Source organism: Pongo abelii, chromosome 1 (genome assembly GCF_028885655.2).
Source record: "Pongo abelii isolate AG06213 chromosome 1, NHGRI_mPonAbe1-v2.0_pri, whole genome shotgun sequence".
NCBI classification, from domain to species: domain Eukaryota; kingdom Metazoa; phylum Chordata; class Mammalia; order Primates; family Hominidae; genus Pongo; species Pongo abelii.
In genome coordinates, this window is record NC_071985.2 from 201,849,113 (window position 1) to 201,859,998 (window position 10,886).

The 10,886-nt window shown below is 54.4% G+C and overlaps 1 protein-coding gene across 15 annotated transcripts in view; it reads left to right on the forward strand.

Annotated features, from left to right (window-relative positions):
- Positions 1–3,503, forward strand: part of ADGRB2 (adhesion G protein-coupled receptor B2) — a 37,166-nt gene extending 33,663 nt beyond the window's left edge. For 8 of the 15 annotated variants that reach the window (XM_054531322.1, XM_054530975.2, XM_054530892.2 and 5 more), the window contains 4 exons: positions 1,986–2,021; positions 2,340–2,438; positions 2,539–2,595; positions 3,015–3,498. In XM_054531322.1, the coding sequence (XP_054387297.1) occupies positions 1,986–2,021; positions 2,340–2,438; positions 2,539–2,595; positions 3,015–3,200 (378 nt within the window). In that variant the 3' untranslated portion in view covers positions 3,201–3,498. 15 annotated transcript variants of the gene reach the window in all.
- Positions 3,504–10,886: the final 7,383 nt, after the last annotated feature.

The window sequence follows — 10,886 nt, forward strand, 5'->3', positions numbered from 1 at the left end:
GCCTCATCATAGGGTGTGAGCCTGGGCCTCTGCGTCATGCAGGTCTGAGTTCCAGTCTGGACTCTGATTGGCAGTGAGATCAGTGAGCCTTCATTTTCTCGTGTGTAAAGTGGGGATACCGTAGCAGTCTCTTTGTAGAGTTGTTTTGAGGATTGAGTGATGTAAAACATTTATGTGGAGCAAGTAGAAAGTGCTAGATAATTGGGGATTGCTGCTGTTAGCACTCCTGAAATCAGCTGCAGGTGCTGCCCACAGGCCTGTGGTAACTGACCCTCTCTTCCTGAGAAAAGCAAACCCCTCTGGGTCCCTGCCTGTGTGTGTTCTGTGAATGCTTCACCTTCCCGCTGGCCTCCTCAGGCCTGCTCCCTGCAGAGGATCACTGGGAACAAACAGAGAGTAGTGGCCTGCCATGGAACCCTAGAACATTCTGCAACTTTACTGGAGTCATGAAGGGGGCGTGGTTAAGGAAAGGGGCAGGAGTTGTGGCTTAGCCACAATTGGCTGTTCCTGCTCGGCCTCAGAAACCCACTCCCCATCCTCCACACGACGAAAATTAAGTGAGTAGCTAGGGGGCTCACAAGTTTAGTTTTTCTCCCAAAATGTTTCTGGAACATTTGGTGCCTGCTCCTGCCACAGATGGCAAAAACAGGAAGGCGTAACAAAGACAAAACACAACGCCAGCGTCGGAGAAGGGCGCGCTTGGCGTCATGGCGGGTTTTGTTCTGTGGACACCTGCCCGCCGGCCACTGATGAGGGCGGACATCAGGCTCCTTGTGTGGGAGGCAGCAGTAAATGCAGCAGTGCTTTGAGGGGTCAAGGATGACATCCAAAATTCTGGCGCGGGCAACTGTGATGGGCGGAGGAGCAGGTTTGGGCAGGGAATTACAAGTGTATTCCATTGGTGTGAGCTGCATGTGCAGTGCCTATGGGGCATCAGACAGGGAGAGGTGCCCTGTTGCCCCCAGAAAGAGAGATGCAGCCGGGATGGGGAGGATACACGTGTGTGTGGTAAAGGCAGGAGAAGGTGCCGGGGCAGAGTGTGAGTGCCCTAGTATTACAGAAGCCAGGGTGGGCAGCGGGGAGAAAGCAGGTAGGGAGAGGAGAGGAAAACCAGGAGAGTGAGTGCCATGGGCCCGTGGTGGTGAGCATGCCCACAGGCCTGGGAGATCCAGATGGTGGTCCTGGTATCACCTTCGAAGGCCTGGGAGCAATTCCCTTCACCTCCCTGGGTCTCAGTTTCCCCATCTGTAACCTGGGAAAGTTGGCTTTGGCTTCATGGGTCTCCCTGTGCCAACATTTTAAGACTCTCAGGCCTCTTTCTTGAGTAGCACTGGTACAGTACAGCTTACTGGGGCCTTGAAAGTGGTCTGGGCTGAGGAGGGCCAGGAGAGGCGTGAGGGAGCAGAGAGGCCAGGGAGGCAGCGCCTGGTTTGGCAGGAAAAGGGGCAATGTGAGGTCAAAGGAAGGTTTCTGAAAGCCTGAATCCCTGTGTTTGCAGGACAAGTGGAAGGTTCCAAGGGGAGGGGTAGCTATGGCTGGCAGAGAGAATGGGGCAAGATGGGGAAGGATGCAGGATGGGCTCTAGGGCACAGAGAATGAGCATTGGCTCTGATTCCATGTGGGCATCTGGGCCTGTCATGTTGGAAGTCCGCACCATGCCATTTGACCCGTGTGTGTGTGTGTGTGTGTGTGTGTGTGTGTGTCATGTTGGAAGTCCGCACCATGCCATTTGACCCGTGTGTGTGTGTGTGTGTGTGTGTGTGTGTGTACCATGCCATTTGACCCGTGTGTGTGTGTGTGTGTGTGTGTGTGTGTTCAGTGAGGCCTGAAAAGCTGCCCCATGAAGGTCCGCAACTTCTGGGCCTGGGTTGGGGGGAAGGTGCAGCGGGCAGACCCCTTGGATGCCAGGCTTCCTGTCTCTAAAGCCCCTGCCTGTGGTAAAAAGCTTTCTTCTCCTCCATTGCCTCCTTGTTGCGCCTTCCCAGCGAAAGAAATTACGGTATTCAGACCTGGACTTTGAGGTAAGGGCCATGTGTGTGCTGGGCGGTGGGACATCTGGCTGTGGTGTCTATCCCTGGAGGGCTCACTCCTAAAAGTAGTCCAAGCTCTGTTACAGAACCTGACCCCAGGAGCCCAAGCCCGTGGGTTCTGTGGGATCTTCCCATGATTCCCTCCCTGCTCAAGCCCATAGCACCGATGTGAAGAGAGAACTAGGTCTTGTCCCAGAGGGGCTGGCAGCAAGGAGGGATGTGGGGGACTTGGGGTGCTGAGTGCCCTGGGTAGGGGGGGATCATGGTGCTGCCCCGGGGAGCGACCCTCTGACGCCCTGTGGCTCCTAGAAGGTGATGCACACCCGGAAACGGCATTCAGAACTCTACCACGAGCTCAACCAGAAGTTCCACACTTTCGACCGCTACCGCAGCCAGTCCACGGCCAAGGTGAGGGCTCCTCCCGTGGCTGCCCCTGCCCCGAAGCTCAGGGCCTGACCTGGTGCAGCGGCCCCTGGGGTTGGAGCCTGACCGGTGGCCCCCGTTGCAGAGGGAGAAGCGGTGGAGTGTGTCCTCAGGTGGGGCGGCCGAGCGGAGCGTGTGCACCGTGAGTCCCCCCGGGCTGGGTGGGGTGAGGTGGGCCTGAGGGACCCGTGCCCTCCCTGCCCTCCTGCCCCTCCCAGGCAACCCCAGCCTGTCTCACCAAGGGCTTCCCCCACGGCATGGGCAACAGTCTGGGGCCGCCTGGGGGTGGGGAAGGTGCGGCAGATGGCGAACAGGGGTGGAGGTCCTCCAGGATTGGGAGGGAGAGCGGTCAGCAGGAGATATGTCCTGGGGGCCACTGAGAACAGGGATCAGGAACCCCACCCTGGAACCAGGCAGGTCTGTATTTGAATTCTGCTTGACACCTGATTGCTCCATAACTTTGGGCATTACCAGCCCTCTCTGGGACTCCTCAGTTTGTTCGTCTGTACAATGGGTAAGGTTATTGGTCCATCTCCACGGCCCCTCCCGCTCCCTCCACAGGATAAGCCCAGCCCTGGGGAGCGCCCCAGCTTGTCCCAACATCGGCGCCATCAGAGCTGGAGCACCTTCAAATCTATGACACTGGGCTCGCTGCCCCCCAAGCCCCGAGAACGGCTGACTCTGCACCGGGCAGCAGCCTGGGAGCCCACAGAACCACCGGATGGTGACTTCCAGACAGAGGTGTGAGTGCCACGCTGGACTGCCCACTGCATATAAATATATATATCTCTCTATTTTCACACTCCACTTTGGAACTACCCAGGAGCCAGCACCCTCTCCCCTCTCCCGAGGGCTGGGCAGGGAGGCGTCGTGGACTCAGCCAGGCTGGGGGAGCCGGACATGGCTTGGCCTGGGGTCCCAGGGCCCTTCCTTGTTTCTCAGAGGCCCCTCAGCCACTGGAACCCCATCTTCAGCCCAGCCTGTCAGTCCCTGTCCCGGGCTGGGGAGGTGGGAGGGGAACTTTGTTGGGAATAAACTTCACTCTGTGGATTTTGCTGCTGAGCTGTTTGCTTCCCTCAGGTAAAGGCCCAGCTCTGGGACCCCAACTTTGTTCCTGTCTCCTAGGTTGAACTCACTTGATCTCATCAGATTATGTGATGGGGTCGGGCCAGCCCTGCCTGGGAGGGGGCGGCCTAGGCTCTGACCCCATCTTTGTCCCTGACTCTGGGTGATTCTTTCCCCGATCCTTTCCCCGACCTGGGCTGGGGGAAGCAGATTGGGAGTGTGGGAGGGGACCTCTTATGGCTGGCCTTTCCTGGTGGCTGTGATGGTCGTGGCTGCCATTCACTGGGGCACAGAGGCCAGACTGCCTGGGCTAGAGCCAAGATAGAGCTTAGTGACCTTGGTTCTACATCTGTGAAATGGGGATGGTAACAGTGCCCACCTCACAGGGTTGTTAACGGTGATGAAACAAATTCCTATTTGTAAAGTGCTCAGCAAATACCTGGGACAGGATAAGCTCTTGAAGGGTTAGCTGTGACCACGTGGCACCAGTCTCATGCAGTGCTCTAAGCTAGGGGCTTCACACACATGTCCCCTGGCCCCTCACAACAACCCTGTTGGAAGGTTTTAGGTTGCCCATTTTGTGGATAGGAAAATGAGGCCAGAGATGGGCGGTGCCCTGCTCAAGGCCACAGTCAGAGGCAGAGCTGGGACTTCAAACCCACGCTTGATGGAGGTGGGGCTACAGCTCAGCTTCCTGGAACTTGACCATGGCTGCAGGGGAGCCGCAGGTGCTGGGTTGTGGTGGAGATGCAGGTGTTGGGCCGGGCCAGGGCTGGGGTGGGGTGCGGGAGCCAGGCTGGCTTGGTGCCAGGGGCTGGAGGCTCATGCTGAGTTGCATTCATTACATGCCTGAGTGCGTGGATCCTTGCACAGTTTTCAGGCCCCCAGAAAGAGGGGGCACAGGATTACATGTGGAAACATCTTCTGGACTCAGGCAGCAGCTGGAGTGGAGGCACAGTTAGCAGGGTCACAGGTCCTTGCTCGCCTGGTCATTTAGCAACATGGGCGCCTCTGGGCCCCTTCCCAGGGACTTGGAGACACAGACGCAGGTCCCTGGAGAGCTGAGGGAGAGTTAGGTGCTACAGCAGCCTGGGTGGGAGTGACAGAAGTGACTGGCTGCCGGGGTAGGGGGTATCACAGATAATGGCCTGCCCAGGGCTGCTGGAGGAGGGGTGGAGGCCTCTTCAGAGTTTTGCAGGCCTTGATGGCACAGGCTTGCTCTCGGTCTCATTCCAATCCTGCCTGCTGTGAGACCTGGTCAGAGGAGCCGTGCAGGCAGAGTCCACTCAGGACTGTGCTCCTAGACCCTTGGGGCTCCTGCGACTCATTCCTCCGCCTCCCTCCGGGCAGCCCCAGCACTTAAGTGTACACAGAGTTCACTCAAGCACTACCTCATTTGATTCTTCAAGGTAGGTATTGTGACTGCCCCATTTTGGAGATGAGTAAATCAAGGCTCGGAGAGGGGACATGACTTTCCCAAGCTCCCACAGCTCAGCTTGTGACTGGGACTTGTGGCTAGGAGTGGCAGAATCCGATACCAGCCAGCTTAGGCACCTGGGAGCTTTGTTCACCCAGGAGCGCACTGCCGCAAGGACAGCAGTGGGCAAGTGCAGCTGGCCTTGGTGATGGGACCCGGGATCAGGAGTGCCACCGCATGTTTCATCCTCTCCTGGCATTCTCTCGAATGTGTGTCGGCTTCATTCTTTAAGGCCTCTTCCCCCTGGGCCCGCCAGGCTTCCTCCTCCCAGCTCCATCACTCAGCATTGCCCCTAGAGGGGAAGAAACTTTCTCTCTTGAATTCCAATTAGAAAACCCCCAAGGAAGAAGAGCTGTGGCTGGCCCCAGGCAGGAGGCTGGGGCATTGTGATTGGCAGTCCCATCAGGAACCATGGGAGAGGGAGAGGGAGAGGGAGCAGGTCTCTGAGAAAGGAGGGCCTGTTCCTAAAAGGGGGTTTGCACAAACAAAGCCCCCATCCCCGACCGTGTACCAGCAGATCCTACTCCACATTCCTTCCTCTGACCATCACCTAAAGGCCCTCTTAATGCCTTGTCCTGTGCTTGCACCTCCCTCCTTCCTGGTCTTAGGCTCACTGGTCACCACGTCTGGAGCCCTCTGGGGCTGAGGTGTGATGTGCACGTCCCAGCCCTCCTGTCCATTCTTGCTTTGCATCTGGTTGAAGAGGAAGTTTAGTATTTACCTTGTTGATTCTGCTCAAACACAAACCACAGCTGCCTGCAGAGGCCTCTGCTGGCTTTGGGACCAGCCACTTAGCTTTCCTGGGGTGGGGGCTTTGTCCCTCCCTTGCCCTCAGTCCCTGCTCCCCCAGGCACTGACTTGCTGCGTGACCTTGGACAGGCCACTGGACCCTGTCTGACTTGGGTTTCCCTATCTGTAAAATGAGTTGGCCCGGTCTCCCTTCCATTTGAGCTAGTATCTAACAACCTGTCATTTCTTTCCTAGACTCAGATTTCTCACATCATTGCCCTCATTTTCTCTGCCTCCAGTCTCCAGCCCTTCATCCACATGGCCCAAGTGATCTTTCCAAAATGCAGATCTGGCCAGGCCACTGCTCAGATGCCTTCTGTGGATCCTGGAATTAGCCTAGAGTTCAAGGCCTTTGGTGATGTGGCCCTTGCCTCCCTCCTCTGGCCCATCTCTCTGACCTCCATGCCTGTGCATGCACCACTCCTTCTGCCTGAAACTCCCTCCTCACAGAGGGAAAACTCTCCTTCAGCCTTCCAGACCCAGTCCAAGTAGCCCCCTGTGTGATGCTGTCCCTGAACTCCCTGGCCCAGCAGTCAACACTTGCTGGGCCCCCACAGGCCTTGGCATGCACTGTAACTACTGCACTGATCACACAGAACTGCTGTCATCTGTGTTGGCCTTGCTCTGGTTTGTGCACTCAGAGGCCCACATGAAGCAGGCATCAGTGAATCTTTAGTGGGTGAAGGGTGGAATACACAAATCTCCCTGAACATTGATTTCCTCATCTGCAAAATTGGGATAATGACAGTCCTTACCCAGTCTTCCTCACTGGATATCCGGAGCATGACTTAAGATGATTCATGGGAAGCATTTTGTAGGTGTTAATCTACTCCTCCCACAGTTATTCCTTCCTCAACCCCAAGTGGGAAGCCAGCCCTGGATGCTGTCCAGGGTGCTGAAAGGGACTTGTCTTCTCCCAAAGGATGAGGAGACAAGACTGAGAGGCCCACAGAAGCTCAGCTGCAGCCTTTCCTTGCTTTCCAGACTGGCAGGGTCAAGGATGAGCAGACCATCCCTACCTTCATGAGAACAGACCCTGGGAGATGTCCAATAAAAATACAATGTAAACGACATGTAATTTAGAATTTTCTAGTAACCATTCTTTAAAAGTTTAAAAAGGTGAAATTCATTTTAATAATATATTTCATTCAATATATTAAAAAACGATCATTTCAACATATAATCAGTATAAAAAATAACTGAGATATTTAACATTCTTTTTTTATATGAAGTCTTGGAAATGTCTTGTGTGTTTTATACATACAGTGCTACAGTGCATCTCAAGTCAGTCTCACCACCTTCTGACTGCTCAGTACTCCCATGAGCCTACCATGTCGGACAGCACAGCTCTAGGCAGAACAAAGGCAGTGACCTTGAGCAAGTGAACTCAGTGCCCTCTGTGAAAAGGAGGTACTTCTGCACAGCCTGCCTCATGGGGCCATGGAGAGGGCTTGAGGAGGTGATGGAGGGAAAGTTGCCAGCACAGTACCCGCACAAGGGAGGTCCAAAGCCAGGGTTCCTGGACTCCACATATCCTGGGGATACTGGTGGGTAGGGAGGAGGTGTTGGGGAAGTAGGGGAAGGTCCTGAGGAGACCTGTGGACTGGTATCAGGCCTCCCTCAGCAGCGCTGGGGGAAGGGTGCACCCTTACCCTCACCCTTACCCTTACCCCTGCAGCCATAGACTCTGGGAGAAGGGAAGCAAGTTGAGGCTAGACTGGAACAGACATGTTAAAACTCAATTGGGCTTAAATCACTTCCATTAGGCACCAATGAAAAGGAAATTAGGTGGCCTGAGGGAGGACCTGGGTGTGGGATGCTGCTGACTTCTGCTTCTCAAGACTCATTTCCCTTCAGGCTTCCTCATGCCCACCCTGGCACCTCATGGGGTTCCCCAGTTGGGGCTTTTCTAGTCCAGTCCCCAGTACCCATTGTATTCCTCCCTCCACTCCTCCAAGGCCACTGACTCTGGGAAGACTTCCACCGTCTCAGGCCCTCAAAACATATGCTAAGTGTCCAAGGCAGAGGAGACCCCTTTGAGGGTTTTGGCCTTTAAGGAGAATGGGAAGCTAAGGAAGAGTGTTGAGCAGGGTACTGGCATGATCAGATTTCTATATCAACACGATTTCTCTTGAGTGGATGGAAAATGGATTGGTGGGGGCAGGGACACTGAAGAGTGAGGGTGGAGAGAGAGAGACCAGCAAGGAGATGATCTGCATGAAGGAGACTTTAGAGGGTGCTATGGAGGAGGAATGGAGTTTCTATATATGTAGTGGGTAGAATTGTCAGCACTCAGCTCCTGGTGTGGATTGGGTATCAGGAGCCAAGGATGACACCTGGGCTTCTGTCTTACACACCTGGATGGATGACCGTGTCATTGGCATAGAGGTACAGGAAGAGGACCAGCTTTGGGGGAGACAGTCATTAATTTGGCCTTGGGCATTGTCTTAGTCCATTTTGTGCTGCTATAACAATACCCAAGACTGGGTCATTTATAAAGAACAGAGATTTATTTCTTGCAGTTCTGGAGGCTGGGAAGTCCAAGGTTGTGGGGCTGTCATCTGGCAAGGTCTTTTTTGCTGCATCATCTTATGGCAGAAGGCAGAAGGGTGAGAGAGAGAGCAAGAGATTGAATTCAAAGACCCAAGCTCTTTTATAATCAGTGTTAATCCATTCATGAGGGCGGTGCCCTCATGACCTAAACACACCCCCCCATTGACCCCATCTCCCAACACTGTTGCACTGGGGATTAAGTTTCCAGCACATGCTTTTTGGGGGACACATTCAAACCATAGCAGGCATGTTAACTTTGAGATGGTCAAGGGGAGATGTCAAGCAGAAAGTAGGTAGTTGAACACACAGGGCTGGAACTCAGAATGAGGGGCTGGGCTGGAGTCATTACTATGGGAGGAACCAGCACTGAGGTGGGTTGTAGAGTGGGGTGGGAGGTGAATAAATCAAGGGACTAGAGACAGTTCTTAAAGTGGAGCTTTGAAAAGCGGGAGACTCCCTTTGTTCAGGACAAGTGAAAAAAAAGAGAAAAGAGGGAGAGAAAGCTCAGGGCTTACTGTAGTCTCTGAAGGTGAGTTAGCTGGAGAGGATGATGGGAGATTTACATGAATAGAGAGGCTGTCCCTACCTCCTCCTCAAGATCCTACATAATGATCAGAAATAACCAGCCCTACCACCTTGGGAGGCCGGGTCCTGAGACCCAGTAATGGTTATCATCACAGAGATTGACTCTGCTCATTTGTTGCACTTCAGGTTAGCCACAGTTCCTGGAGGTGGGAATGGGGTTGGGGGGACACTCAACAAGGCCTGGACTCCAAGACCTTCTGGAAGGATGGGACTCTGGACTCCATGGGGAAGGTGGAGAAGCAGGCACAGTGCTCCAGGCTCCCTGAAGCCCTCACCCCTACTTCTCCTGAGCAGGCGGAAGCAAAGGTGAGCCCCTCCTCTCCAGGCCTCAGCTTCCCTATGGACCTGCTCCAGGCTGTTATGTCCCCATCCCCTGTGGTGGCATGGCAAAGCCTCAGCCATCAATCCAAGTGTCCCTAGAGTCAACCAAGAAAGTCAATATTTAATTTGGGCACCATGTTAATGCCATCGATCGCCAGCTCCCCCCTCCTTCCTCAGGCTCATTTGTCACTTCCCACTCACTGGGGGTGGGGTGGGGTAGAGCCTAGTAGAGGCAGAGCTCAGCCTGGACTTGGCCTGGGAAAACTGGCCTGCATGTGGAGGTGCTCCCCTCAGCCACCCAGCTTCCAATCCCCTGAGAATCACTGAGCTGCTTTGTCCGAGTTTCCTAAGCGCCGTCCCTGGGGAGGTCAGTGAAGTGGGGAGGGGAGGTCAACTTTTCTCCCAGGCCCCCACATTGAGTCTAATTCCCTTCTGGGGCCATACATAGAGCAGGTGTGGTTGGGGGTTGACTGAGTGAAGGAGGGCTAGCACCTGTGACATATGCCACTGGGAGAGAAGTGAGAGCAAATCTTGAGACCTGGCTTCTGGGTCCTTCCTGGGTGCCCAGTTCTGTGTCTGTGTGATGCTGTGGAAGCCACATGGGGGCCCTGAGATGAGGTCCATCTCTAGGACCCAGAGAGGAGGCTGAGGGAGCATTGAACTTAGAGGTTTAGAGCTCAGCTGGGTAGCAAAAGAGGGGCTGGGGGAAGGGCAGGCCCCATTTAAAGGCTTCGCTGGGTCCAACTTCCAGTTTGTTCTCATCAGTTCTGTGGATCCAGATAGGGGCCCCTCAGCATTCTTCCCCAGCCCGACTCACCCAGGGAGGGAATGCCTCCAGTCTGCTTTGGGGGCCAGGCTTGGGTCCCAACTGCAACTCCATCTCCAACTTGCTGAGTGACCTTGGACAAGTTAAGTAACCTCTCTGAACCTTAGATACCTCCTCTGAGAGACCTCTTGGACCTTGGTCACTTTGTACTGTTTTTAGAGGGTCAGGGATGGGCAGGAGCAAGCCTTGATGGTCCAAGGAGGGTTATTTCCCAGAGTTCTCACAATGAGCAGCTCCCAAAACCTGCTGACAGTGCTACTGCCTTCTTCCTAGGGCTGCTTGCTGTCAATTAGGCCTAGGCCACAACAGCACCCTTGGTCCTCCTCATTATCCAGAGTGCAGAAGCCAAGACCATGTCATTGAGGGGATGGTTGGGCAAGCCCTGCCATCTAGCACTGGGTGACCAATGGGCAGACTGAGTTCAGCTTAGGATGCCAGCAAGACAGTAACAACACGTGCACACACAGATAAGCAGAAAGAAATTCTGAGGCCGGGTGTGGTGGCTCATGCCTGTAATCCCAGCATGTTGGGAGGCCGAGGCGGTCGGATCACCTGAGGTCAGGAGTTTGAGACCAGCCTGGCCAATATGGTGAAACCCCGTCTCTACTAAAAATACAAAAATTAGCTGGGTGTGGTGGCGGGTGCCTGTAATCCCAGCTACTTGTGAGGCTGAGGCAGAAGAATAGCTTGAACCCAGGAGGCGGAGATCACGCCATTGCACTCTAACCTGGGCAATAAGAGCAAAACTCCATCTCAAAAAAACAAACCAAAAAAAAAAAAAAAAGAAGTTCTGCTTCCATGAACTAACCCAGAATTT